This window comes from Hyaloscypha bicolor (genome assembly GCF_002865645.1).
Source record: "Hyaloscypha bicolor E unplaced genomic scaffold K444scaffold_56, whole genome shotgun sequence".
NCBI classification, from domain to species: domain Eukaryota; kingdom Fungi; phylum Ascomycota; class Leotiomycetes; order Helotiales; family Hyaloscyphaceae; genus Hyaloscypha; species Hyaloscypha bicolor.
Genome location: NW_020194558.1, coordinates 2,814,321 through 2,839,980, shown reverse-complemented (window position 1 = coordinate 2,839,980; position 25,660 = coordinate 2,814,321). Strand labels below are relative to the sequence as shown.

At 49.3% G+C, this 25,660-nt stretch overlaps 12 protein-coding genes across 12 annotated transcripts; 5 read left to right on the top strand and 7 right to left on the bottom strand.

The window, feature by feature from the left end:
• Positions 1–4,246: 4,246 nt before the first annotated feature.
• Positions 4,247–6,187, bottom strand: K444DRAFT_526706 (Sodium/hydrogen exchanger; the record flags this gene model as incomplete). The annotated part of the gene is made up of 2 exons (XM_024874566.1): positions 4,247–4,777; positions 5,183–6,187. The coding sequence occupies 2 exons, from the start codon at positions 6,185–6,187 to the stop codon at positions 4,247–4,249; spliced, it is 1,536 nt and encodes a 511-aa protein (XP_024738682.1).
• A 297-nt stretch (positions 6,188–6,484) lies between these two features.
• K444DRAFT_513861 (uncharacterized protein) lies at positions 6,485–6,937 on the top strand (the record flags this gene model as incomplete). Its single annotated transcript, XM_024873522.1, has 1 exon — positions 6,485–6,937. A coding segment is annotated over one exon (453 nt), but the record flags the coding sequence as incomplete, so codon positions are not given.
• Positions 6,938–7,325: 388 nt separating this feature from the next.
• Positions 7,326–8,483, bottom strand: K444DRAFT_527218 (tRNAHis guanylyltransferas-like protein Thg1; the record flags this gene model as incomplete). Its single annotated transcript, XM_024874617.1, has 7 exons — positions 7,326–7,555; positions 7,589–7,703; positions 7,748–7,836; positions 7,886–8,058; positions 8,109–8,153; positions 8,213–8,344; positions 8,392–8,483. Coding segments are annotated over 7 exons (876 nt in total), but the record flags the coding sequence as incomplete, so codon positions are not given.
• Positions 8,484–9,181: 698 nt separating this feature from the next.
• K444DRAFT_662764 (uncharacterized protein) lies at positions 9,182–10,473 on the top strand (the record flags this gene model as incomplete). Its single annotated transcript, XM_024886745.1, has 3 exons — positions 9,182–9,221; positions 9,342–9,692; positions 9,755–10,473. 3 exons carry the CDS (start codon positions 9,182–9,184, stop codon positions 10,471–10,473), a joined length of 1,110 nt encoding a protein of 369 aa, XP_024738679.1.
• A 770-nt stretch (positions 10,474–11,243) lies between these two features.
• K444DRAFT_559994 (DUF185-domain-containing protein) lies at positions 11,244–12,905 on the bottom strand. Its single transcript, XM_024876883.1, has 3 exons — positions 12,569–12,905; positions 11,542–12,515; positions 11,244–11,485 (listed from the first exon to the last, which is right to left on the bottom strand). The coding sequence occupies exons 1-3, from the start codon at positions 12,894–12,896 to the stop codon at positions 11,276–11,278; spliced, it is 1,512 nt and encodes a 503-aa protein (XP_024738678.1). The 5' UTR covers positions 12,897–12,905; the 3' UTR covers positions 11,244–11,275.
• A 163-nt stretch (positions 12,906–13,068) lies between these two features.
• Positions 13,069–14,699, top strand: K444DRAFT_559993 (PALP-domain-containing protein; the record flags this gene model as incomplete). The annotated part of the gene is made up of 1 exon (XM_024876882.1): positions 13,069–14,699. The coding sequence occupies one exon, from the start codon at positions 13,069–13,071 to the stop codon at positions 14,404–14,406; it is 1,338 nt and encodes a 445-aa protein (XP_024738677.1). The 3' UTR covers positions 14,407–14,699.
• Positions 14,700–15,227: 528 nt separating this feature from the next.
• Positions 15,228–16,649, bottom strand: K444DRAFT_379388 (transcription elongation factor s-ii). The gene is made up of 3 exons (XM_024872328.1): positions 16,292–16,649; positions 15,472–16,206; positions 15,228–15,424 (listed from the first exon to the last, which is right to left on the bottom strand). Exons 1-3 carry the CDS (start codon positions 16,424–16,426, stop codon positions 15,416–15,418), a joined length of 879 nt encoding a protein of 292 aa, XP_024738676.1. The 5' UTR covers positions 16,427–16,649; the 3' UTR covers positions 15,228–15,415.
• Positions 16,650–17,461: 812 nt separating this feature from the next.
• Positions 17,462–18,754, top strand: K444DRAFT_379411 (NAD(P)-binding protein). Its single transcript, XM_024872329.1, has 2 exons — positions 17,462–18,094; positions 18,143–18,754. Exons 1-2 carry the CDS (start codon positions 17,720–17,722, stop codon positions 18,515–18,517), a joined length of 750 nt encoding a protein of 249 aa, XP_024738675.1. The 5' UTR covers positions 17,462–17,719; the 3' UTR covers positions 18,518–18,754.
• Positions 18,650–20,158, bottom strand: K444DRAFT_379370 (uncharacterized protein). The gene is made up of 4 exons (XM_024872327.1): positions 19,706–20,158; positions 19,345–19,507; positions 19,068–19,239; positions 18,650–18,946 (listed from the first exon to the last, which is right to left on the bottom strand). Exons 1-4 carry the CDS (start codon positions 19,885–19,887, stop codon positions 18,783–18,785), a joined length of 681 nt encoding a protein of 226 aa, XP_024738674.1. The 5' UTR covers positions 19,888–20,158; the 3' UTR covers positions 18,650–18,782.
• Positions 20,159–20,247: 89 nt separating this feature from the next.
• Positions 20,248–21,675, bottom strand: K444DRAFT_612011 (DUF1295-domain-containing protein). Its single transcript, XM_024880053.1, has 3 exons — positions 21,395–21,675; positions 20,862–21,347; positions 20,248–20,817 (listed from the first exon to the last, which is right to left on the bottom strand). The coding sequence occupies exons 1-3, from the start codon at positions 21,507–21,509 to the stop codon at positions 20,384–20,386; spliced, it is 1,035 nt and encodes a 344-aa protein (XP_024738673.1). The 5' UTR covers positions 21,510–21,675; the 3' UTR covers positions 20,248–20,383.
• A 1,053-nt stretch (positions 21,676–22,728) lies between these two features.
• K444DRAFT_379265 (uncharacterized protein) lies at positions 22,729–24,457 on the top strand. Its single transcript, XM_024872326.1, has 5 exons — positions 22,729–22,998; positions 23,042–23,313; positions 23,362–23,588; positions 23,638–23,778; positions 23,829–24,457. Exons 1-5 carry the CDS (start codon positions 22,939–22,941, stop codon positions 24,404–24,406), a joined length of 1,278 nt encoding a protein of 425 aa, XP_024738672.1. The 5' UTR covers positions 22,729–22,938; the 3' UTR covers positions 24,407–24,457.
• A 368-nt stretch (positions 24,458–24,825) lies between these two features.
• K444DRAFT_511056 (PHP domain-like protein) lies at positions 24,826–25,554 on the bottom strand (the record flags this gene model as incomplete). The annotated part of the gene is made up of 1 exon (XM_024873453.1): positions 24,826–25,554. A coding segment is annotated over one exon (729 nt), but the record flags the coding sequence as incomplete, so codon positions are not given.
• Positions 25,555–25,660: the final 106 nt, after the last annotated feature.

The window sequence follows — 25,660 nt, the reverse complement described above, 5'->3', positions numbered from 1 at the left end:
AAGGTTGCTGGCCTTCATTCCTAGCTCTGCCAGCTTGCCTACCTCGTTGGGTTTTTCGAGCAACTCAAAAACTCCAGAAACTCTGTCACAAAGTCCCCATACTGTTCAGATATGGAGCTCGGCTCCAGCTTGGCAAATTCCAAGGGCATTGCTCGTTGATTCCATCTCCCGACAGAGATTATAACCTCTCGCTTCATACTGAAAAATTAATAGTCATAGTTCAGAAATATTCCAGCAAAGCATTGAATATCGAGATTCCAGGGCTTCGAAGACTCGAAGTGTTGACAAGTGGCGATGAAGCCCCCCCACCAAAAGATTCCTACTACTTGTTGGCACCTGACCATCTGCAAACATCGAAGCGGCGAGTAAAAAGGGTCTCTCTGATTACTTGTACATGACAGCCACTGAACATCTGAGTTGCGAATCAAATAGGGCTATGGCAGGACCTTACTGCCTTTCACCTTCACTTCGATACTCCTGAGCAGCTCATCAAGTCCATCTTCACCTTCCATTACAGCATAATATTGTCAGCAGAAGCTCTCTCCTTTGGTTTTACCTGGAGACCTCCGATCTTCTAAGGATCGAAGTACCATCCTATTCTCGAGCAACTAAAATAGGAGACACTCCACCCAAATGTTCCAGAAGGATGCAGACAACAAGCTGGGCTTGGTTTCGAAGACCAACCCACAATGTCCAGCTGTTTGTGGGTCATTGACAACGAGCGGATCGAAATATTCTAGCAACCTTCTGGGCATCGAGAATCCAAAACTTTGAAGACTCAAATGGTTGAAAAGCGATGACAGTGACAGTCCCGCTCCGTTTTCCTAAACGAAGCCCCTCCTGACTTGGTCCTGCTCGGTGACCTCGAAACATTTAAGCAACAAAGTAGCAACATATCCGCGAACAACTGCAGAAGCTCTACCCAATGTCCTAGTCTGATCGAGACAACCAGCTGAGCTTGGCTTCAAGAATACAACTTCTTCCGCCTTGCCACAATGTCCAGCTTCGTTGGAGGACATTGGAAGCTGGTATTTCACAAATCTTCCACCAAATTCCTGGACATTGAGAATTCGACACCGCGAAGTCTTCGATGATACAGGCCCTCCGGATTTGGGAAATGTGCAACTTGCATGTGGGGCATTGAAAGCTGGCGGTCCGCAAATATTCAAACGAGCCGCTGAACATCGAGAGCCGGTGCTTCACACATGCTCCAGCATAGTCCCGAATATTGATAGTTTGCGGCCCATAAAGGTTCCAGGCAACTCCTGAACAATAAGAATCCAACATCTCGAAGGACTCGGAAGGTCGACAAGTGTGTGTACAGCTCCGTATGCCTCCCCACAATGTTCAACTTTGGTGTGAAAGAATGAAGTGGTGGTCCACAAACGTTCCAGGGAACTCCTGAAAATTGAATATCCAGAACCTCAAAACACCAAGAGTGAATATGCCCGGGTAGCCTTTTGTTGAAAGGACGTCACCCCCTTATCGAAATATCAAAAACTTCGACTGTACTTGACAACTCTTGAACATCCAAGCTCCACCACGACCACGAACACCGCACACACACCACAGCGACAGTTTATGTCTCAAGCCTTGCATAAACAATTATCCCCATTGTCCCACAACTCCGAGGACAACGACTTCAGCTCTACTATGGCCGAGTCTGAAGAGACCGCGTCATCATCACCTCTTCCTCCACCACAACAAGTGCCCGCCCAAGGCGGAGCAATACCACCTTCCCGTCGCCGCTCCCTCTTCTACTCCCACTCCCGCTCCTATCGCCATGGACGTCGCCGGTCCAGTACTATCACACATTGCCGAAATCGCCTCGCACGCAGAAGAGACAGTCAGATCGATTACCCACGACATAGACATGTCCACGGTCGCCTACCTCGCACGCCGCGGCCTTGGAAATCCACCCAAGTTACTACTAGACCTCTATCATCTGAATAACCTCTTCGTCCATGTTATTGAGTTTGCTACCTCTACCACCGTTATCGGATACCTAGACGGTGTCGCCTCAGATCGGCTCGAAGCCGCCTGCAACTCTGTAAGGACCACTGTCTTTTATCTGATATCTGGCAGACCAGCGTCAGCTTCGCTCTGATCTTCTTCCCTTCGCTCCTATCTATTGAGAGAAGCACGCTAGCTTCGTTCCGATATTTCTGCTCTGTTCAGATAATAACAAGTCATTATCTGATATCCTAATAGAGCGGCGTCAGTTTCGCTCTGGTCTTTTTTCTTTCAGTCTGGACTCTTGAGAACTGGGACAGCTTTAAGCTGGTTGTTCTTGCTTCCGCATGGGATAATTGCTTGTTCTGTCTCCCTTTATCTCTGATATCTGGCGGATTGGCGTCAGTTTTGATCTGATCTTAGCAGCGATACTACTTGTTTCGTCCCTATATTTTTCTGTGACTTCAGATGATAAGAAATCGTCATTTGGCTTCGCTCTCATGTCCCTGCCTAGTTCAGATAGGGAGGGAGTCACTGAGATATTCTTCTCTCCAATCGTGCCATTTCTTCTTATACACTTGATGTTTGAACCATTGTTGCCTGAGTACTTCATCTACCTCGGCAGTGCTTTCAAACTTCTTGTTCCTCTCGCATATGAGAGGTACCTTATTTATGGACGTTGTGAAGGGGAGAACTTCGCTTAAGCCTCAGGCACTTATCTCGCTTAACTTTCACGCTAAGGAGTATTTAGTCTTGCCCAGTAGCTACAGGAAACGACGCAAATGCTACAAACTTTCCTCCCTGAAAAACAAGGACGGTGATTGGGCAGGACTACCACAGACAACAGGACGAGCGAGCAGCTTGGTACAAGACATTTCGCTCAAATTGGATCATCTCAAACCATACTGTCTGTTTCCAGCTCGCAAAAGTACTGGTAACCCTCCAACTGAGCTCGAATTGACACAAACTAATCATTGGGGTTCTTTTAGTCACGAGGGGGCAAACTCGAGCAACAAATCCGACGGCTGCCTCACCTTCACTTCCAGCAGCAGAGGCCCTCCCAACTCCGAAAGTTCCACCTATGCTCTATGGCACCTTCACAAATCACAATAAACAAAGCACAAAACAAATTGATTGCGCATGGTTCTTTATGTTCATAATACCTAGCTTATGCGAAAGTAGTTGTGAAGGCATATACAAAGCGCCAATCGAGGAAAAAGAAGTTTGAACCGGAACCGTTTCCGTTATTAACGCTCATCGAGCACTTACGTTACTACCTCGAAAGCTGTTGGGTGTCATCCGATCTTCTGTTAACTTCAGATGACAACAAATTATCGTTTCAGTGTTATCTGATGTTCTTGTTCAATTGAGATGATATGAACTTCTCATTTGAGCGTTATCTGATATTCTTGTTCACTTGAGATGACAAGAACTTCTCATTTGAGCGTCATCTGATCTTTTCACACAATAACTTACTTTGTTTCGCTCTGATAGTTGGGAGCGAAACAATACGATAAGTTCCTTCATTGCACTCCTATTTTCACAACACTAAATTCCTTTGTTTCGGTCCTATTTTCATCACGATAACTTCCTTCGTGTGTCCTTCGTTCCTATATCTCCCACCTTCGTGCCGATCTCCAGACCAAAGGAACTCGACTAACGAAAAGTACTAGTCTTCTTATCTGCACCAGTCCATTGAAGCTGTCGCCACCAAAGCCCGGCTCTTCGCACGCTGCAACAAGCGGCGGGTGAAGCATGTGAAAGGGGACGTTGTCAAGATTCTTAGGGAGCTGGAGGACTTGGTACACAAATTTGTGTGGACAATGGAGGAGCATCTCGGGGGGGCAGTTGCGGGGCTGGAAGGAGGTGTTGGAGCTGGTGAGGTTTGCACGAGGTGCGTGGGAGGAGGTGGCGGTGTAATTGTCTGGAGTACGATGGGGAGGGCGGAGGGGTCGTTCATATCAAATGGAAGTCCAATCACCGGTGCTGTTATGCTTATTCAGCATAGGACAATTGCAGATTCCGTCCCTTTCGCTCTGATGTCTTTGCTTGGTGCTGATGTCCTATGTCTCCCTTTTGGTCTGATCTCTTTGCTCCGTTCTGACCGACAATTGAACCCATAGCCCTTATTTACCTCCTCTCGGTCTAAAGTGTTGAGGCTTCATCTCATTGTTCTGCTTCCGCATGGGACAACAAGATACCCCGTTTCCTTTCCCCTTGAACTCCGGCAACTGATATCACATAGTTCTGGTCCCACCAGAGCAATTGCAGGCTCTGATCCGAATTATGGCTATCAAAGCCAGTCCCTGTAAGCTGCGGGATCCCATTGTCTGAGCCGTCTGACCATAATTCCAACTCCCACTGGCCCAATAATAGTACAAAGAACCACGGCCCAAACAATGACCAGAAATATTTCTTCTCCAGAGCCTTGCGTATCAGGTCCACCTTTATTCTTCAAGATCAATGTCCCAGAGCTCTGAGATAAAGAAGCTATCAGAAATCCGATCTCTCCTCTTGCGATCATGGCAAACCCGACAAGCAAGGCTATTGTGTGGGGTGGACTGGAACTAATCTGCTCTGTTTCGGCTTCAACTCGAGAGGCATCGAGGTCCGGCCTCGAGATGAGACGAAGAGGGATGTGTCGAGTTATCCGGGCGATAATAGGCTTCTTTTTGGTGTGTAGCCGCTTCGAGAAGTAGTCATAGTATATCACAAGACTGACAAGGCCTTTGGCGATTACCATCAAGATCGAGTATACGATTCCTTTCCAAACGATTGAACCTTGAAACATATCTGTGATTGGGATGGAAAAGCCGATGGAAGCCTGTCGATGAAGTCGTTAGCAAGAAGGAATGGAGCAGTCAATGCTTTGAATTCGGCTAGAGCATTTCACTACAACACCTCTGATGAGGATCAATAACATGCATAGCAAGGGCAAAGAGCATGCAAAAGATGAAGACGCCTAAATGCAAAGACAAAGGGAGCATACTATGCCGCAAATGAGGATTTTCAGAATTCTCTACAAGTTTCCGTATCTGCACACCACCTCGCGTAAAAAGGGATACCAAATTGACAAGAAACAATGAATCCAAAATGGCCAGACTATTTCTTGCGGTCATTGAAGTTGAGTTTGCTAAAATTCGCTTCACATTTGCACTGCCATTGAAAGCTTGAAGCCGAGGCTGCAAAATTTCCTCCAAAGATAAAGAGTATGGGAAAGCGTACTTACAAAGAAGAATGGAACCAGGATGAAATCCATTACCGACTTGAAGTATTGCTCATACATCATTGATGGGCCGTCATGTTGAACTATCTCGTCTTGGTCTTGGTTCCGGCCCCAAAGGAAGCTCACCACACCACCTGCGATGAAGGCAGCAAACAGAACGGAGGCATCGATAAAGGCTGCTATGGTGACAAAGATGATTAGGACGGCAGTCGCCAAAATAAAGTTGAGTTGCGGGATTCTGCTTATGAGCCGTTTGACAATTTGTTGGAGAGGTCCAGTCGTTTCTTCAGCGTTGGGATCCCTGATAGACCTCGCATGAGCTGTCGTCCAGCGCCAAACGGGACTCAGCACGAATGGAGCAATAGCCAAAGTGACCAGCAATAGCCCAAAACTCGCAACGATAGGTCTAGCGATCGGCCAACCTCCTGCCCCTCCTTCTCCAAGAGTAGTGACAATGTTGACCATGACTAGCCCCACAACATCATCCATCATGGCAGCTCCCACAAGCACAATACCAGCCCGCGTTTGCTGCATACCCGCAGAAGACAGAATAGCAAATGTTGTCCCCAAAGAAGTTGAACACAATGAAGCACCCGCTGAAAAGCTTGCTAGTGGACTCGGATATGCAACTCCAGAGCTGCTGGAGAAAGGCAAAACAAGCAAGATGAATGACAAAGCAATGGGCATTAAGAGACCGATCGTTGCAACGGAAATCGACATGTAAGCAGTTTTACGCAGCAAAGCAAGATTCGTGGTAAGGCCGCCCTCAAATACAAGTCCAATGAGACCAAGATAGCCCAGTGCTTGGATGGTTTCTTGCATTCCTTTTGTGAGCCATGCAGTTCCGCCAACTGGGAGACTCCAGATCACTCCGATCAAGATTTCGCCAATGATGCCGCAGTAGAGGAGGCGATCGAGGATGTATCGAACTCCATTTAGGAGCAGGAGAAAGGAAGTCAAGGAGAGGATGGTGGTGATTCCCGGCTCTTCATATGGGAGGTACGGCATTGTGGAGAGGGAGAGGCCTTGATGGGAACCTCTCGTTTGAAAGACGGAAGGACGACTTCAGGAAACGACATGTACGATCGTACATCATGAAAAGATACAGTCTTTCAAGCAAGGTTTGGGGGATTTGGTTCAAAGCTTGGCAAGTGAAGAAAGTTGAGGTGAAGTTATTACCCGAAAGGAGGGATCGCTTACATAATCCGCGCTAAGATTGCAAGAAATTCCGGAGACTGCGATAACAAAATGAACAAAATCCTTGAGACAACTTCATCAGAGCGCACGTCTCTGCGCACCTCCACAATGAACGCCCACGCACTCCTCACCTCCCAAGGATGGCGCGGGACAGGTAATTCCCTTCATCCAACAAACAATTCCATCGGCCTCTCGAAACCCCTCCTCGTATCCCAAAAACAAAACAATCTCGGATTGGGCAAGAAGCAACATAAAACGAGCGATATGTGGTGGATGAATGCATTCGATAGCTCGTTGAAAGGATTGGATACTTCGAAACAGGGACAGGTGGTGCAGACCGTGTCGAGTGGTGGGTTGGATATGGTTGCGAAGGGAGGTGCGAAGTGGGTTGGGAGTAAGGGCGGGTTGTATGCGAGCTTTGTGCGGGGAGAGTGTTTGAGTGGGACGATTACACCTGAGAGTAACGAGGGGAGTGAAGAGCCGCCGAGGAAGAAGAGGAGGAGAGGTAAAAATGAAAAGGAGAGTAAGGAGGAGAGAAGGGCGAGGAAGGCTGCGAAGAGAGCTTCAGGGGATAAAGAATTGAACACTGCTGAAGAAGTGGAGGATGGCAGTGAGCGGAGTGAGGCGAAGGAAGAGCGGAGGGCAAGAAAAGCCACGAAGAACGCATTGAAGGCCCACGGACTCGTTCAAGATGGACCGGATACACAAGTGAAGGACGACCAAAGGGTGGAGGAACCCGAAACCAAGGTGCAAAGAAAAGAAAGAAAGCGACTGAAGAAGCTCGCACGTGAAGCAGAGCAAAAAGAACTAGAGGCTCAATCTGAAAAGGCGAAGAAGAAAAAGAGACGGAAGGAGTGATTACTACAAGATCAGCATGGCGTTTGGGAATTATCACTATGGTGATCATGATATGCATTTCCAGCGCTTCCAGTTATCCAGTTGAAATGAATCACGGCTCCTTGGGTATCTTGCCCGGTTTGTTTGAGAGCAACCAAGGTCTTCTCTCCCAGAACTCATCCTTGATAATGTCCACGTGCTGCACCGTGATTCTTGCTTTGGCTCTCCGCTTCTTGTCATTCTCTTCTTGCGTCTTGGACAGCGCAACCTGCTCAACTGTCTTTACTAAGTCTTCGTCGATAACTTCTGAGGCTGATCCGGGCTCGACAAGTTCATACTGAGCTGATCAGTCGATGCGGAGGGATAATGGTCCACAGCCACTCACATCTCTGAGAACCACACTACCCTTCTTATATATCTCCGGCTCATTGTTATAATTGATTTTGAATCTAGAAAACAAGATCTCGTTCTTGTCGGCAGCCATCGAACCCTGTTTTGGTCAGCATTTTCACATCTTCACTCGAACAAACACACAGAAAGCTCCTTCTCAGCACTCTTCGCATCCAGTCCTCCAATCTGGATCAGTGCCCAGAACGTCGTATTGTAGAGATTGTTGATGTGACCTTCGCAGGATTAGCCAGCATTCCTTGCATGTCACCACGGGCAGCTTACAATCGACTTGCCGCCAGCTCATATAATCTCTCAAATTCTGCATGCTCGGATACTGCACCGCTCTGCCGTCGAAACTCGGCAGAGGGGGCGACAGGGGCGTCTCGGGGAAGAAAGAAGACCAAAGATGAACGTAATAAGCTGTGAATATTGACACGATCGTCGTCACAAGTTTGCTGCCAATGTCAGATTCTTGCCTTGAGAAAGGAAGTGCAGGGGGTTATACCTTGAACGCCTTTCGAAGAGTGCACAGGATTTGTGGAATACGAAGCTGAAGTGGTGAAATAATTAGAAGTTTAATGAGGCTGGAATCAGGCAGGAGATGGATACCTGTATTCATCACTAATTCCGTATGCGATGACAATGTCCGGCAGCTCAGTCATGACGGCCTTGGCAGCTGCATTCATGAGATCGAGTGCCCGGCGATCATTTGGCTTCTCGAAGGAGTACTTGGTTGAAAACCTATCCATCATGAGCTATTGAACATGGCGAAAAGGGTGCGAGCTCACTTGTGGAATCCTTTGCCATCAATGCGGATGACGATCCAGGTATTGGGTAGAAGCAGATCCGGCTGCTCGAAGGATTTGACGTACTCATATCTACGTACATTCAGTCAATCTCGAGCTCGATATAGGGAATCTCTAAAGCTTACTTCGAGTTCGCCATATTTGCGATGTGTGGTGAAGGTCAGAACCCTGGCCGGAGGTGATATATCGTTGCTGTTGGAGGTTGCAGCGAAGCGAGGCAAAAGCAACCTCAGATCTGATTGGCGACACCCTTGTTTCAACCACTTCACATGAACATCTCAAACATAAAACTGATGTACGAGAAATAGTTAGTTCTTTTTGAATCACTTCTTATATCGTCAAGCCAAGATATTACCGACTTTCTACAATTGAAAATGCTTTATACCACGTGACCTAACCCCCTTTTCAATCTCTTGAAGATCAATACAGCAAGCAAAACTCTAGATGTTCTCTAAGATCGAATCAATAATTCGCCTTACAGAAACTGTAGACAATTCTATGTTAGAAGATTTTCATGTTCTTTCGCGAAACGCTCTTGCCTTAAATGGCATCCAGAGCTCCGCGTCCCCGAGGGTGGCTCCTTCCTATTGTCTTTTGAGGATTGTTCTCTTGTTCTCTTGATCTCATTGTCCCATCCCACCAAAACACCAATATAAACAATCTTGGTCTTCATCAACATCCCATCAACCTTCCATTCGCTTTAATCAACATTCGCTTGGATATCATTTCCGCATTCGTTTCACCAATCCGCGATCTCGATAAAGCAGAAATCATGGCTCAGCCTCCACCACAGACAAATGACACCTTCTATTGTAAGGTTTCCTGCCCCTCACAGGTCTCTTGAATTCTAGCTAACTTCTCTTTTACGGACGGCCTTGCCATCCATGCCTGGATAAGCCTTGGCGGATGGCTTGCTAACAACCCAAACGCAGTCGATAGGAGAGCCAACCAACTTACTCAACAGATGCACCACTATACACCAGAAATTCAACAAGCACAAATGATGGCTCAACGCATTCAATGTGCAGCATATTTTAAAGAAGAAGTCGCTGTCCTAGAATACCAACTCCACTACGCTCCATACGGGTACAATGACATGATTGGGAGATTGAGGGCCCATCAACCCTTCCAAGGACCGGAAGAAGCCCTACAGTACTTCATACTGCCTCTGAGGTGCTGGACCATAATTCAACTGAAGACGCACGTTGCTCATGTGCAACATGCCGTTCAGCTTACCTATCAGTCGCAAAGATCTCATTTGATAGGGTTGGCTCGTGGAGCAGGTATGTCCTCCAAAGCTTGCGAACTCTTGGCGCAGAGACTGACAGAGAAATGCAATCCACAGATATACCACATGAGCGAAATCACCAACATCACCCAAGTACCTCCGAACACCGCTTCCCTGAACCACCGGCCGGACCGACGCTGTTGAGAACAGACGTCGAGATGCGAGGGATTGACCCTACCCGCCGAGGGATTTCCGGTGAAACTGCAGCATCAGATTTGGTTCAAGCAACAGTCGACTTGGGACAGCATGTAGCAGACAATTTGGAGACGGTTGTTCGGACTTTCAGAGTGGACCTAGAACGACTGTATCAACAAGCCCAAAGGCTCCACGAAGCCGTACGCTGTGAACAGAATGAGGACCCAGCAACCCGGCAACATTTGAACCCGGCCCGAAGATCTCAAGAACAGCGACAGGAGAATTCTTTCGCTGCGCATTCGCACCCAATCCAAATAGTCCAAGAACCTTTAGAGAGACTACATTTCACACTCGTCCCAGAACGCATCCGGGAAAGTCGACTGTACCCACAAGTTCAGCCAATGAGCGAAGACCCAGAGCGTGAGGATGGAAGAGAGGAAGAGCCAAGACTTCACTTGCGAGGAGGAGCTGGAGATGATTGGGACACACCAGAAGAGTCTGACTCACCTGAAGAAGCAGCCTCTCCAGAAGAGCCAGGAACAACAGAAGGGCCGGTAACTTCAGGCGAGCCTATGACAATGGACGAATTTGACCAAAGAATTTGTACGGACGCCCGTCTTGGCTACAGGTCCACTTGTTAACTGGAAGATCTATAGTTTCCGCAATTGCGCATCGAGTCAATCCACGTGCACGTGATAACATGCCTCGTAACATGCTGCAGTGGGTCATCCAGAACATAGGTACAGTTCCTCTGCTTTACACAAAGGCAAGAAGTTGGAATGTTGAAGTTGATTCTCATATCGTAGTTAACCGAGTGGTGCATCACCTGCGGAATCTTGGAATTGAATTCGAGGTAGGCGAGGGTGGCCATTTAACGGTAACGGTAACGAACGGTACGATTGTACGCGAACTGCAGGAACTGCGAGAGAGAATCACACAGAGAGAAAACGAACTGGCAAGAGCGCGAGTGTTACACGCAGGGCTCAACCAGCAACGGCTGCGAGGAGTACAGCAGGAACTTCAACTGCGACAGAGGGCAGTGCAGGCAGAGTCTGCGCTGCGACAACTGCGAGACACGGTAGCGCAGGTACTTCTCAGGAATTAGGAATGGGGGTCTGCAGCACTCGTTGCACCGATGGGAGGGTCTTCAGCAGGCCCATCTAGACACAACATTTGACAACCCCGAGACTCTCCGCTATGTCGAACAGATCCAGAAGCAGAAGCCGTTCCTGCTGCCCCCGACGATGAAGAAGAATATGTGTTGGTGGATCGGAGACTGGCTTTATCGTATCTGAAGGAGTCATCCGCACTGAAGGAGAGGATTGCTCCATGAGGGACATCCATAGCATAGCATACTGTATCAGCATTAGCAACCAAAATCACAATCAGCGCTTTGAAAAAACTCGAATGTCCCGTCAAGTAAAATTGGTATGTGTGCATTGTCTACACCGTTGTTAGAACACTAGCATTCTTATACCAGCTTAACAACGGATTCTCCCCGTTCTTCGTCTCCGTCTCTTCTACATATGCCCAGCGTCGAAGAAACTCTTCGTGTGACAATACACGAGTTAGTTTGCCTGTTATGGCTCTGTACATGAGTTCCATGACGTTGAAATCTGTGGGGAAGAGGATGTCGAAGTAGCCTTGATGGACCTGTTGTTTCTCAGTCCCGTCTCTCTAAATCTCACTAAAGTATAGGGGAAACTCACATAAGGCGTAGTAACAGGCACCGTCCTCCTCTGATACCTCGTCTGCACCACAGGCGCATTCACACCCTTAATCGTATCCGGCAAATCATGAAAATCACTCGTCAACAACCTATGACTGGGAAAGCACCTTCCCAGGATATCAAAAAATTGCATCAGTCGCGTGGGTATATACTCCGGATCACTCAGGTTCGCCATAAACGGCATTCTTGCCCTCAACTTCCGCAATATCTTGCTTTGAGGTAAGGGGAGGGGGTAGTGGCCTGATGTGGCGGCGTGCCGGACTCGTAAGAAGCGCGAGGCGACGGGGTCGATGAGCGGGGTGTAGAATTCGTGGAACTCGCCAGCGTTGTCGATGAGCACTGTTCCTTGTAAAGGTTCTTCGGTCAAGGGATCGTAGCGGATGGCGTCGTGGGCGAAGTTATCGAAGACTTCCATTGCCAGAAAAAAGCAAGGTGACGGCACGACGGTATCCCATTCGAAGATTGACTTGTTGATGATTTCTACTTTTGAGGCGTGGCCACGTGAGTTTGCGGAGCGGAGGAGTTGGGAGGCTTGGAGCTTGGCGAGGGAGGACGAGATCTCGATTATTTTGAACTTGGTGCGGTGGTAGACGGAGGGCTCTGTGGAACGGATGTAGTCGAGGATGTTTAACATTAGGGTTCCGTTCCCGGCGCCCATTTCGTAGATTATTAGGTCGTGGTAGGGGTATTGGGAGAGCTTGTAGTTGGTGATGAGGTACCGGGCTATGGCTTCGCCATAGTAGGGACGAAAGAGCTCAGTGGGCGTGTGCCAGAGCTGTCGAGATTCATTGGAAGCGGTGGCATCCAGTTTGTCTTCGAATTCGGTGTATCGTTGCCCTAGCAGCCGGTGGAACTCGGGCTCGTCTTCGATGCTGTTGAAGGCGAATGGCTCCCCCGGCGTGAAGATTACTACTTGCTTGGAGAAGTAGCCGTATGAGGGATTGTACAGGGAGTCTGCGAGGTGTTATCAGCTTGTATTCAGAGCTTGGGATGGCATTAGGGACAACCTTCAATGAAGTCTCGCGCAAGCATCTTCACTCTCCGCGGCCGCTCCCTCCTCCCTCTCAACTGATCCGCCGTAACCATCGGGTACTTCTGGTATTCCTCCGACATGTCCAAGGGAAACAGGTCCGTTCTTTGCTGCCAGTGACTCTCATTGCGCTTGCTATCCCCCGCCGCATCTCGTCTCCTACCCGTGCTCGACAGACTTCTGCTCTGCCCATGCCTCGTGGTGCCCTGTATCCGAGACGGCAATTCGGAATGCGATCGTAGAGACTGGCATGCTCGCCGCGAGAACAGTTGCCTGAACAACCGTGTGAGGAGTGGGGAGTCCATAGAACGGTGTTGACATGAGGTTGTGTGAGCTCTGTGCAAAGATCTGGATTTCGAATTGGTCCAAGCTCCCATCCTTGTCAACCATGCCACAACGTCCACAACTTCTTCTTCTTTAACATAACCTGGGACAATTGGAATTTTCCCTGAAAGATGAGACGACTACGATAACACGATGTCTATGAGCAATCATCCCAAAGCCTACGGCACGGCCGCCATAGCTGTCGCCTTCATGGCTGGCGTGCTGTTGACCCTGGGCTTCAAAGACTTCTACCCCGACCTTGAACGGCGGTACCAGCGGCGACGAGGACAACCTCCCAATTCCTCAGACTCCCGGCCTGGGAGTACCTACCTCCCCCCGGTCAAACTCGAAGACCACACGCGCAGCGCGAGACAATCAATGGTCGGCCTCCCTACCCCACAGAACCCAGAAGGAGTGGAAGGAATAATAGGAAACACACCGTTGTTCAAGATAAAGAGCTTGTCTGAAGCTACGGGCTGTACAATTCTTGCCAAAGCGGAGTTTCTCAATGGAGCAGGAGGCAGTCCCAAGGATCGAGTAGCACTGAATATGATTGCCCTGGCTGAGGAAGAGGGGCTGTTGACTCCTGGACGGGGGGATACGATTTATGAGGGGACTGTAGGCTCCACTGGTATTTCTCTTGCTACCCTTGCGAGAGCGAAGGGGTACAAGGCCTATATCTGTATGCCGAATGATCAGAGCACGGAGAAATCAGACCTACTTCACCATCTTGGTGCTGAAGTCGAAAGAGTTACGCCGGCTCCTATTACCAGTACGGAGCACTTTGTTAATCTTGCGAGGACGAGGGCGAAGGAACACACTGCTTCTAGCAAGGATGAGAGCAGGGGCTTCTTTGCAGACCAATTTGAGTCAATTGCAAACTACAAAGCTCATTTCCAGACTACGGGCCCGGAGATCTGGCAGCAGACGGGAGGGCAACTTGATGCTTTTATAGCTGGTGCGGGCACAGGTGGAACGATCTCAGGTATCAGTTTATTTCTGAAGCACGAGATGGGCATGTGGGGAGACTTAAAGGTCGTGCTTGCTGATCCAGAGGGGAGCGGGCTTTACAATAAAGTCAAACACGGGGTCATGTTTTCCAATACGGAGAAAGAAGGGACGAGGAGGAGGCAGCAAGTTGACAGCATTGTGGAAGGTATTGGCATTAATCGATTGACAGAGAATTTTGAGGCGGGGAGGGAGCTGGTCGACGATGCCGTTAAGGTTACTGATTTGCAAGCCATGCAGATGGCGAGGTGGCTGGTGGAGAAGGACGGCATATTTGTGGGGAGCAGCAGTGCGGTGAACTGTGTTGCTGCTGTGGCTACCGCGATGAATATGCCGAAAGGGAGTAGAATTGTCACTATTTTGTGTGATAGCGGGACAAGGCATTTGAGCAAATTCTGGAAGAAAGTTGGGGAGCTAGGGTTGGAGGAGGAGCATGGCCAGACTGATTTGCTCAAGCTACTGGGAATCAAAGACGAGAGGTGAGAATCAGATATCAGCGCAGGGAACGAATCTGCAATTGCCCTACGTGCACAGAACATTGAGGGGGAGGGCAAAGGACCAACAGCACTGGAACACTCAGTTTAGAGAGTCTTGACTCGAGTCGGGCTGAATCTTCCAAGCAAAGCTGGTCCATTCAGATGGCTGTTCAAAGTTGGGTGAAGCATCGATGCCCTAGGAGACTCGAACATTCAATTTGAGAATCTCAACAATGTATAAGAAGACCTATGAACATTCAAATTGGAGGCTCTCACCATTTTACCGGAAGAGCCTTGGACATTCAACTTAGAGATCAACGAATGAGTTAGTGGAGCAAAAAAAGGCTTGGACCAAAGGAAATTTTGAAGCGCAGATGGAAGCTGGGTAAGACTAGACTGAAGTAAAGATACAATCGAAGCTAATGTACTTTCCAAGACATCAGAACGAAGCCAGTAGGGCTCTCCGCCATAGACTGGAACGAAGCAAACATAATTTACAAGACATCAGAGCGAAGTCAGTAGGCCTCTTCGCCATAGATGGGAACGAAGCAAGCATAATTCACAAGACATCAGAGCGAAGCATTTGTATGATTTTCTATTCTCTAAACTACGTAGCAAAGAGGTGTTTCTATTGGCTGTAAAACGCAGCGAAAAGACGGCAGTGACGACGGGTGAAACATCAGGCGAAAGCAATTTTGTGTATCATGAGGAGACGGCAGAAGACGAATCCAGACTCCCAACTCCAAAGCCGTCCAGAAAGGTTGTGAAAAGAAGTGAAATTTTGGTGACATGAGTACATTATGGACGATTTCTCGCTGCAAAGATCAGAGCGAAGCGAAAGTCGTCACCGGAAGTTGGAGAAAGACAAGAGCAAAGGGGAAGTCATTATCTGAAGTCGTAGCAAAAGACCAGAGCGAAGTAGGAGTTGTCATTGGGGTTTCGGTCGCAAAGTTCAGAGCGAAGGGTCGACTTGTTCCACTCAGAAGCAGAACCGCGCAGCAGAGATTCTCGAGCGTTTACGAGAACTGTGATTGTTAGCAGCTGCTGAGAAATTAAAACTTGGATAGCATACCTTCCAGCGGTTTCCGCAAACAGTGCACTCGCAGAACGTAGTCATCGGCTCGTCTGCACTGCGTGTCTGTGCTTGAGTATAGCTGACTTTCTTCTGTCCACACTTTCCACATCTGAGGGCATCGCTGATACTCTTCTCCGCCATCGGGACCTGAGCTTTCTTCATGTTCTCTTCCTCCAACTTCTCATCGATTCTCTTGCGCTCGGCAGACTTCAACTCCTCGTGGGTCATGACAACGAACTGAGCTGCAGTGATCTCGCCAGACATAACTCGAGGGCCCAACTCTCGGTTGGAGATCGCTTTGAGGTTCTGGTAGAGGGATCGGAGTTTAGCCTTGTACTGGGGGGTTTCGCCTTTGAAAGTATCATATGCTGCGGCCTCGACCTCCATGGCCTTGATAACGACATGGACAGACGGCTCGGTTGACATATAGGCAAGACCGTTGTACAGGAGTCCGATGCAAGCATCTCGGGTCGGGATGCCAGTGCGCTTGGTATCAACCTTCTCCATCTCCCATCTTCTCTTTTGGACATCTCCAGTGAATTTCTGAGGCTCGTTGGCCGCGGCCGGCGACTGTGCCTTTGGCGGTGAGGATCCGGCCATCTTTTTCTTCCTAGCCTCTTGATCCGCAGTGACAGTCTTCTTCCACTTAGCAACGATCTCTGCAGCAAGCCTAGCAATGTCCTTGTTCGCGTTCATCTTCTGCTTTGACACAACAACACCGGCTTTGGTGGCCTAAAGACAGGTCAGTCACTGTTGGATCAAGAGCGAGCCCGCAAGAGCACAAATGGCCGTGAGGAATGCGCCCTCAAGAACGTACCCGCAGCAACTCCTCGGTTGGGACCACCTCCTTCTGCAAGGTCTGCAGGATGGAAATTATCGTCGAAGGTGAATCCTTCTCGTTGACTGCTTTCTGCAGAGCCTTCAGGCGGGTCTCGAGCTCACGCTGATCCATGATGCCGGATATGGGTGCGCGAATGTCTGATATGGGTGTGCGGAGGTTGGAGAAGTTGTTCTGCGGGGTGGGAGTTGAACCGCGGTCGGTGCGGTCGGTGCGGTCGGATGTTGTTGATCGAAGGGTTTGGGAGGCTGCAAGAAGAGACAAAGGCGGCTTAAGTACTTCGTGGTCGCAGCCGACGGAGTGAAAGAGGAGGTTAAAGAACTTGGGAGGATTGTATGAGAAGTTCTGGAAGATGCGCCTTCGATGACGGTCGACGCAGATCGATGTTGTTGATGGAAAGGTTTCGAAGATGGATCGAAGCGAGGAAGTGCTACTTAAATACTTCGAAGCTGCAGCCGACAGAGTGAATCTTGCAGTGAATGACTTGGGGTGAGGTCGAAGATGAAGCGGTCGGCCCAGCTGTTGTTTGCTGGAAAGTGCAGCCTTGCTTGTAACTGTCGGTTATTCTGCCGGCCTTCCAACAGTCGGACTTAACGTCGCGCTAAAGGGGCCCTCTTGGCTTAGCGCGAAGTCTTGGTGTGTGCTCCATTTCCGCATTTGCCAAACTTCTCCTCCAAACAACTTTGTACGAACACTCAACAAACAGCAAGGAGGCATTGTTGTGATCTCGACACTTATTTGCCTTGAGGAGGCATCCCGATGGCAAAATACCGGGCCTTTGCCTTGATTGAAGAAAGATTTCCACAACAAACTCGGACCGGACTTTGTGAGGCTCAACCCCATGGATTTAAGCTCGACAGCAATCCTCACAACTCTCAGCCTCCCTCTCATCGACAATGACGTCAACAACTTTCGGATGCTTTTCGAGAAGTGTTACGAAAACGCTCTCGAGGCTCCGAGTTCTTTTACGTGACTGATCTGCGAGTACTTATGGAGAATACTGCCCTCACGCTGGAGGTCCTTGAGCGGTTCTTTGAGAGATTTTCCTTCCCGGGACCACCGAAACGACAATCCTGGAAAGCCAATCCCAACATAACAGCCTAACTGTGTAATGGGCGGAGTTTGAGGCTGGAGCTAGCCATCGTTTTTCGTAAATCCAGGGAGATAAGATTGTCGGAAACTGCACATGCAAGCCATCTTTTTTGCATTGACCGCTAATTCGCCAGAATCCTGCAGCGGCATTAGGCTTTAAGCTGAGAGGGGACATATCTCCACCCTGTTCAACAACTATATATTCAGCCCTGCTGCTTGGTTGAGTGATCCAACAACAACCGCTCAATTGTCTTCAACTGCTTCATACTTTCCTCCAATCTTCAGAACACCTTCACTTCCGTCCCATCGTCCAACATGTCTTCTCTCAAACCCCTCTCTGGCAAAGTCGCCCTTGTCACTGGAGCCTCACGAGGCATCGGCAAAGCCATTGCCCTCAAGCTCGCAAGTGACGGAGCAAAAATCGTTGTCAATTACGCCGGCAACGCAGCTGCAGCAGAAGAAGTCGTCAAACAAATCGGCTCAGAGCATGCAATCGCAATCAAAGCCAACGCCGGCTCCGTCTCCGAAATCACCACCCTAATCGACTCCACAATCCAACATTACGGAAAACTCGATATTCTCGTTGCATGCGCTGGAATTATGCCTTTGAACGAACTCGAAAAGGTCACCGAGGAGGAATTTGACAACATCTTCAATCTGAATGTTAAGGGTCCAATGTTCCTTGCTCAGGTAAGTTATAATCTATGCCAAGCTATGCACAGTGCTGATTCAATGTAGAAAGCCACACCACATATGGCTCCTGGCTCCCGCATTATCTTATTCTCCACCACCCTCTGTGCGGCTTCAACAGTAACACCAAATTACCTCGCCTACGTCTCCTCAAAGGGAGCAATTGAGCAAATGACCAGAGTCATGTCTAAAGACCTCGCGAGGAAGGGCATCATGGTTAATTGTGTAGCTCCGGGACCGACGGGTACGGAGCTGTTTATGCATGGAAAGAGCGAGCAGGTTTTGAAGATGATTGCTGGTTTCAACCCCCAAGGAAGGATTGGAAGGCCGGAGGAGATTGCGGGCGTGGTGGGTTTCCTTGTTGGAGAGGGCTCGAGCTGGGTTACGGGGCAGATGGTCAGAGTCAATGGAGGGATGGCTTGAAGAATTCCTGATTAAGATCTGTTTGTTTTGTTGTATTATTTCTAGCCAGTTTTGAATGCAACAGAATTTTTACTTGCATCCAATATCTTCCCTCTGTGCTTTTATGTCTTTTCCAACTACAATTACAGCAATTTTTCGCTTCCAAACCACAAGGCTAGCATCTTCTCTTTCACAAATCATTCCTGCTCCATCCAACGTACCACGAACACCAAACCCAACATTATCTCTTCCAATGAACCAAAAAAATCCCCTTCAGAAGTACACCCTAATATCCCTCCTTCCCCTCCACAGCTTTCCTTCCCAATCCAAAAACACTACACTTCTTCTTGACGCCTTTGTTCCCATCCATCTCGCCCAATTTCTGCCCCGCAACTCTCCTACTCAACCCAAAGAAACTACTCTTCTTCTTAACGACCTTCCTACTATTCCCTATCGTCCCCAAAATTGTCAGCACTATCCAATGCAATCCAATCCTAACCACGAATCTCATCCTCCTCATCACCACTCCCCAGCATTAATCTCCCAAGACCCAGATCCGCCTTAACCTTACCTATTTCCGTCGCCGACGAGAGGTCTGCGGAGGAACTGGCGAGGTTGGCGGTGCTGGTGTTGGGGGTGTTGGGTTGCGAGGAGCCGCCGCCGTCCGATTGCGAGATGCTGGAGTAGTCTTCGTTGTCGGGCTCTTCTTCGTTGCGCTCGACGCCTTCGGGGATGGGCACCATCTATTTCCCCATTAACCTTTCACTTCCGAAAGCTCTCTCTCTCTCTCTTCTTTTTCTCGTCTCGCTCGGGGTTGGGAAAGGGGAGGCAGGAAAAGGAGCACAAACAGCTCGTTTACACCATATATGCTTTGCGCTCCGCCAGTCTAAACCTTCGATGCATCCGCCTTTTACGGAAACGACGTCTTTTCCGGGCGTAGAGTGGATTACTCGTGTTCCGCAGGAGCGGCAGAAATAGCAGTTTAGGGTGTGGCCTGATGCTGTCGGTCTCCTTCTTGCCTGTCAGCATTGGTTGAAATTCCAGCCACTGAAAACAAAGATAAAAATTTCAATCCCGAAAATAGATGAAGAAATAAATAAATCACCGCTAAAACTTCGAGACCTGAAAGCGAATCCTGCAAGGACGGAAAAAGGGAACAACAGATGAGAGAAATATAGGAAATGCGGGGGAGGGAAAGGAGAGACGTACGAGTAACAGCTCAATGCCCCTTTGACACTCGCCGGCAACGGGAAGGAAGGGAAGATAGCAGAGCATCCGAATGCGGACGAGGACTGCCGACGGCATTCATCGCAGTGGCAGATGTAGACCGCGAGGGGCTTGGGGAGGGGCGTCTTGAAGGCGATGGCGCCGCATTGGCAGGACGCGTTCATATTTGGGATTTGAGCGTCTCTTTCGAAGAGGGGGAAGAAATGGGGGTAAAGAGGTTGAAAGTGGTGTTGGGAGAGGGGAAGAGAGGGCGTGGTGGAGGGAAGCGACGGTGACGTGCGAAACCTGCGAGGCTGAATCGCGGGGTACTGTACTCGGGGAAGCGCGTGGGCACGTGTTGGAAGTTTGGGGCGAGGCTGAGCAAAGGCTGGAAGGATTGAGGGTGTTGTAAGCACGAAGTCCGGTCAAAGTTGACGTGATGAGAAAACAAGGTGGTGGGAGAGCTCGGGTTGGAGACTTTGAGATCAGTTGATTGAGTCATTGGTATCACGTGAATACAAGGGTAGCAAGCCATTCCTTGCTATGTGACCAATAGCAGAGCTTCTAAGCTAAGAGTTGATGTTATGTTGGAACTAATGCTGGTGCTGATGTTAGATATTGTATCTCACACGCTGAACTTCATGCCATACTTCTTTCATCATGATCATTACCACCTTCCCATCACGACCCACTGTTCACTAACTGATCACCACTCTGTCTATTATTCGTACTTGCCGTACTCGGTTTGTGACTATTCCCTTCCTCCGCTCCTCTCTGACCTTTGCTAGCATCCGAATGCTTCGCCGGATCGAAAACATAAATCGGAAACTCCAAGAAGACCGTTCTCTTTAAGATCGTAGGTAGTTTCTCATATATTTGTGGCGGAAATGGGATCAAAATACTTGTTCGGTTCAAGTATCGAGCGTATTCTTCCCAGTGGTTGTTCTTCTCGTATCGCTTCTTTGCTCCGGGTCGTTCTTGGAGTGTCAAGCCGGAGACAAACATTAGGAGGATGGTGAGGAAGAAGGGTCCAAGGATCGTGGCGTAGAGGGCTTTGTATGCTTGGCCGCGGACGTAGCCGTTTGCTGCTGGAGAAACGGCAATCATGAAGATGGCTGGGAATATTAGTAAAATTGCCAGGTGGTAGCGTGAAACTTACAGAAATGGATGAGGATTTCTCCAAAGTAGTTTGGATGTCTCGACCAGTTGAAAAACCCTTTATCACAAATCGCTGACTTGTCACTGGTCCCCGACCTGAAGCGGTATTTCTGTACATCGCTGACACTCTCCATTATCAAGCCAATTGAGTATAGAACAACACCTGCGATATCCCTGCCCGTTCCAAATGCTGGCTGCGGGTACTGAGTGACGTTCGGCGAGTTCAAGACGGTGACTGGCAATGAGACAGCCCAGACCCAGATCATCTGAAATACCCAGAATCCCAGGAATGAAAAGAACTTGTCGCGTTTGTCATCGAATCTATCATCTTTGCCGGTCTTAATGATTCGGAAGAGCAGGAAGCCGGAGAGCCGGAGCCCCCAGACCATGATAAAGAGAGAACACACGATTTGGCGTGCATTGTGATGGCCGCTGAATGCAAGCGTAATAATTGCAAGGACAACAAAGTTGGTTCCTCCAGCGAAGTCTGTATTCTGTTATGAGCTGGCCGCGAGTGATGGCGGGGAAATATACCTGTAAGTTTATCGAACTTAAGGGAAAACGCAATAGCAAAGAAGAAGAGCTGATAGCCAATAGTGATTAAGAGAGTTATGGTAAGGTAGTAGTTGTCTAACACGTGGACCTCCATCTTGGCTGTTGGATTCGTACGCTGGACATTGAGAAAAGAGTTTCAGATCAGAAAATCATGAGAATTAAATAATGGGACAAGGCTTTGCCTTGACTGATGTCAGCCCAGTAAAATTTACAATGTACACAGCACAGCGAAAGCGGAAGGAATACGTCTAGAAACTGTCGATGATGATATCCCGATGGTTGATGATCAAGAGTCTTCAGCGTCATCGGGCTTGATCTGAGGCTAAAATCTTTAGCGTCCGCTTTTAGCGCCACAACCTTATCGGACCTCATTTATCCGACCCTGCTCTTCCATCTCGACAAGGCTGAGAATTTATCAAATCCGCATTCTGCTTCCATTTCTATCATTGTCGATATAGTTTTCTTCTCTTTAGGTTCACCCACTTTGTCACCATCAGATAACATCAAGTTTCCGAGGACAAACCTGGCACGCTTGGGATCTGATGATCTGATCGGCCCGCATTGCTTCGCAGGTTGTGGAAAGTCAGCGTGTCGAGTCCACTTTCCTACTATTTCCGCTTTAGGCATCACATTCTATTACTTCAACAGTCTCACCCACGCTTTGAAGCCTCATTTTCGGTTAAGACGGCCCCGCATGAACGGAAATCAAGAAGTGCGGCTCCTCGGTGTAAACGAAACAACGTTGTCCCTTCGAGAAGACCCATGATCCATCAGCACTAACAAGTTGATGTTTGGCAATCCCATAAAGTTCTTGACGTCCTCCAGGTCCCGAAGTTCCATAAATAAAGGTTCTTCCTTGCCGTCGTTCAGGGGTGGCATTGGACTCGTGGCGCTGTGGCACTCTCCCCCCTGCACGCGAGATTCAAACCGCTCGCTAAGGGCGGGATGAAACCTTCTTTGTTGCATCACCCCTTTCCAAGCTCCAAATTTTGCCATCGCGCTGTGACTCGTGTCTGACCGCCCCTACTCTCCGACTCCCATGAGACAGTTTGGCAAAACCTCCGGCGAACCAGAAGTCCTGAGTCGTCGTGTTTATGGCCCATAATCCTGTGGTAGGAGCGTCGAAACGCCCGACAGGGAATTGCACTCTGCAAACGTCCACTTGAACGGGTGCTTCATCTCATCCCCATCTCTCGCAATGCTTTTTTGCTAACATCTCTAATTTTCTTACTGCTTTGCGCGGCTTCTCCATTCCTTTGATTCAAGCACCAATGCCCTCACGCACGGTGTCGGATCGACTTCATGAACGTTTCCGCTTCTAGCTCTTGATCTGAACTACTTCATACCAAAGGTTCCTTGCGATCTCGTTGCGATCTAGTTCTGCAGGTGCCGGTCACGCTCTTTTCGATTTCAAGTCACTCATTCAACACACCACGGCTGGTCTGTTGGGACCTCTCGATATTTCTTGGCTTAGGTAGCCACACAGTTGAAGAGTAGGATCACTATAGTTCAACATCAGCGCGATGAAGAATCTATTTACGACATTGCTGGTGGCGTTGGCCGGACTCTCTGGTTTAGCACAGGTAGGGATCGCAATGCGATTAGCGGGCTTAACTGACTGGTTAGGCTACTGATGTGCCGAAGAACAATGTTCATGAAAGAGGTCAGCGAAGAGGTGGGGCAGGGTCATCAGATCTATTAGCAGAACTCGAAGCAATTGGAGCGCTGGGAAATGCTTTAGGAGCAAAGAAGGAGCACCATGGGCAGAACGCCAAAGGGTCGACCGTCACGGTCACGAATGCGGGAGCAGCAGGCGGAGGGAAGAATGATACATGTCCAGGAGTAAAGACGTCAACCATTACCGTTACGCAACAAGGGGCTGCGGCCGCTGGAACTGGGTATGAGAACCTTAACTCTGATGGATGAATTTTCGTTAAATGATCTAGCAATCTCCGATCCACGATCACAAAGACCCAACTCGGGACAGGAGTAGCTCCAGCGGCTACTTCGTCAATCACGGTTACGGTCAATGGTGCTGGAGGGGGGAATGCGGGAGCACCTGCCCAGCCCGCTCCAGCGGGTGTCAACCCTCCTGCTGGTATTGGTGGAACCGCTGGTACTTTATCATCAGCAGCTATTGTGAAAACCACTCAGCCTGTTGTAGCGGCATCAGGTAAGTTTGGTAGAAACAGCTACAAATCAATCGCTAACATAATTTTAAGCTTCACCTGCAGCAGTGCAACCTTCACCTGCTCAGTCCGTTCCAGCGGGTGTCAACCTTCCTGCTGGTGTTGGTGGAACCGCGGGTATGTTAACATCAGCAGCTATTGTGAAAACCACTCAACCTGCTGTAGCGGCATCAGGTAAGTTTCGTAAAAAACAACTATAGATTAACCGCTAACATATTTTTAAGCTTCGCCTGCACCTGCACTTTCGGCTGGTGCTCCGGGACAAGTGGCCAATGGCCAAGGAACTACCCAAGCAGACGGTTCTTGCAATTGTCAATGTCTCTGTGGAGCTGGATCGTTCCCGAACATGGGAGCGATGGCTGCAGCGCCAGCAGGAGCTGGGACGACCCTCCAAACCGTGGCCATCAACTCCGCGACACTGTCCACTGCCGCAATTGCAAAGCCCGGTGCTACAGGAGCCAGCATCGCTGGCGCAGCTGGTGCTCCAGGTGCTGCCGCTCCCGGTGGATCCTCATCAACATTCACTAGTGCCGCGATTCAAAAGACAGGAATCTCATCAGCGGGCTCAGCACCGTCGGCCGCTCCGCAAGTGGCGGCGTCACCTTCTCCCTCTCTCACAACTTCAGCAGTAGCAACATTATCCGAGGCGTCAAATCTCGTGCTGTCGATTTCAACTCCTGTGGCCGCGCCAGCGCAAGTACCACAGGCTCAAGCAACTCCAGACCCTATCGATATTAGCAAGTTCACCCTCCAGAGCTCTTTGATACTGGGCAGTTTGGCAACCGCGACAATAAAAGTGTAGAGCGTCGAACCGTACATAGAGTGGACTGGTTGTGCAGATATTAATGGGAATTCTGGCGTTGGAAGAGGCATATACCAAAGTATTAGTCCCTGTGGGATATTAGTTGTAAATAACATTCACTTCAATAATGAAAGGTTGATCTGTATTTACTTAATTTATTCAGGTGCTGTAGCTTGTGGTTTGCTCGGGGTATCTTCCGTGAGTGGTGGTTGTGAGGGTGTTTCAGGCGCTGGTGATGACGCCGTCTTTTCATCCTGAAGTAACTTCGCCTTCTTCGGAGCTCTCTTGCTCACCTGCGGCATAGCCTCCGCATTCTCATCCGCCTTTCTCTTCCCATTCTGCTTCTTTCCCACTCCCTTTTGCGGCGGTCCTTTCTCCTTATTCCCACTCTCCTTCCCTTTCTCCTTAACGACCTTCTCACCCCCCTCAACAACATCCACCACCCCCCTAAAACTCGTCCTCCTCAGCCCCTCATTAACAACCACACCCCTCGGATTAACCCCAAGACTCTCTAACCCCCTCTCCTTCTTCAAACCCCACACATCCAACAAATTCAGCACGTCAGCCGGCGCCCTAACACCCAGCACACTCTGCGCCCCGCTACTAACCACCAATCCCCTACCCTTCGTAGCCCTCACAATCGCCACCACATTCCCAATAAAATTCCTTCTCGCACTGCTCCCATCGCCGCTGGTATCCATACTCTGACTATAGCAGATCTCAATCATAATCCCCCGGTTTATGGCGGTCATTAACGGCTTCGGCTTGAAGTGGAACGAGAAGCGTTGTGTGAGGTCCAGCGAGATGATGCTGTGTGAATCGAGGGAAAGACATGCTGCCAGAAATGCTTTCTCCGTCGTCGGACGTAAGGCGAGGATATCGTAGACTGCAGCGAGGGCGGGCAGACGGTAGTTCTGGCTTGGGTCTACGATGTTTAATGTACAGCGGCGGAGGAGGACTGTCTTTTTGGGGATCTCGAAGGAGGGTACGGCGGGGATTGGGTTTATGATTGCCGCTGGCAGTGAACCTGTTATTGTGTGGTTCAAGGCGAGCGTGTCGTAGCCCAGCTCGGAGAGGAAGGAGATGGTTCGTTGCTGGTGGGGGTGATATTGATCCATAGACCAGGGGACGTTGAGGTCGTAGAGCATGTTGAAGACTGCTCTAGAGCGTTCGGTCACCGAATTTTCATGGTGATACAGCTTCTTGAATTCCCTCGAGAAATTTCAAGGAGTTGCTGAGATTCGGTCGCGTACT

Excerpts from the sequence above, each read along its gene's own strand:
- K444DRAFT_559994 (XM_024876883.1), bottom strand. The coding sequence starts at position 12,896 with ATGGACTCCCCACTCCTCACACGGTTGTTCAGGCAACTGTTCTCGCGG. Across the intron at positions 12,516-12,568 it reads TGCGCGAGACTTCATTGAAG|ACTCCCTGTACAATCCCTCA; the intron begins GTTGTCCCTAAT and ends AACACCTCGCAG. Across the intron at positions 11,486-11,541 it reads TGCCTGTTACTACGCCTTAT|GTCCATCAAGGCTACTTCGA; the intron begins GTGAGTTTCCCC and ends GAGAAACAACAG.
- K444DRAFT_379388 (XM_024872328.1), bottom strand. The coding sequence starts at position 16,426 with ATGGATCAGCGTGAGCTCGAGACCCGCCTGAAGGCTCTGCAGAAAGCA. Across the intron at positions 16,207-16,291 it reads CAACCGAGGAGTTGCTGCGG|GCCACCAAAGCCGGTGTTGT; the intron begins GTACGTTCTTGA and ends ACCTGTCTTTAG.
- K444DRAFT_379411 (XM_024872329.1), top strand. The coding sequence starts at position 17,720 with ATGTCTTCTCTCAAACCCCTCTCTGGCAAAGTCGCCCTTGTCACTGGA. Across the intron at positions 18,095-18,142 it reads GTCCAATGTTCCTTGCTCAG|AAAGCCACACCACATATGGC; the intron begins GTAAGTTATAAT and ends GATTCAATGTAG.
- K444DRAFT_379370 (XM_024872327.1), bottom strand. The coding sequence starts at position 19,887 with ATGAACGCGTCCTGCCAATGCGGCGCCATCGCCTTCAAGACGCCCCTC. Across the intron at positions 19,508-19,705 it reads GGGGCATTGAGCTGTTACTC|GAGACCGACAGCATCAGGCC; the intron begins GTACGTCTCTCC and ends ACAGGCAAGAAG. Across the intron at positions 18,947-19,067 it reads CTCGTCGGCGACGGAAATAG|GGAATAGTAGGAAGGTCGTT; the intron begins GTAAGGTTAAGG and ends TGGGGACGATAG.
- K444DRAFT_612011 (XM_024880053.1), bottom strand. The coding sequence starts at position 21,509 with ATGGAGGTCCACGTGTTAGACAACTACTACCTTACCATAACTCTCTTA. Across the intron at positions 21,348-21,394 it reads TAAGTTCGATAAACTTACAG|ACTTCGCTGGAGGAACCAAC; the intron begins GTATATTTCCCC and ends AACAGAATACAG. Across the intron at positions 20,818-20,861 it reads AGAAATCCTCATCCATTTCT|CCATCTTCATGATTGCCGTT; the intron begins GTAAGTTTCACG and ends TAATATTCCCAG.
- K444DRAFT_379265 (XM_024872326.1), top strand. The coding sequence starts at position 22,939 with ATGAAGAATCTATTTACGACATTGCTGGTGGCGTTGGCCGGACTCTCT. Across the intron at positions 22,999-23,041 it reads GACTCTCTGGTTTAGCACAG|GCTACTGATGTGCCGAAGAA; the intron begins GTAGGGATCGCA and ends CTGACTGGTTAG. Across the intron at positions 23,589-23,637 it reads GCCTGTTGTAGCGGCATCAG|CTTCACCTGCAGCAGTGCAA; the intron begins GTAAGTTTGGTA and ends CATAATTTTAAG.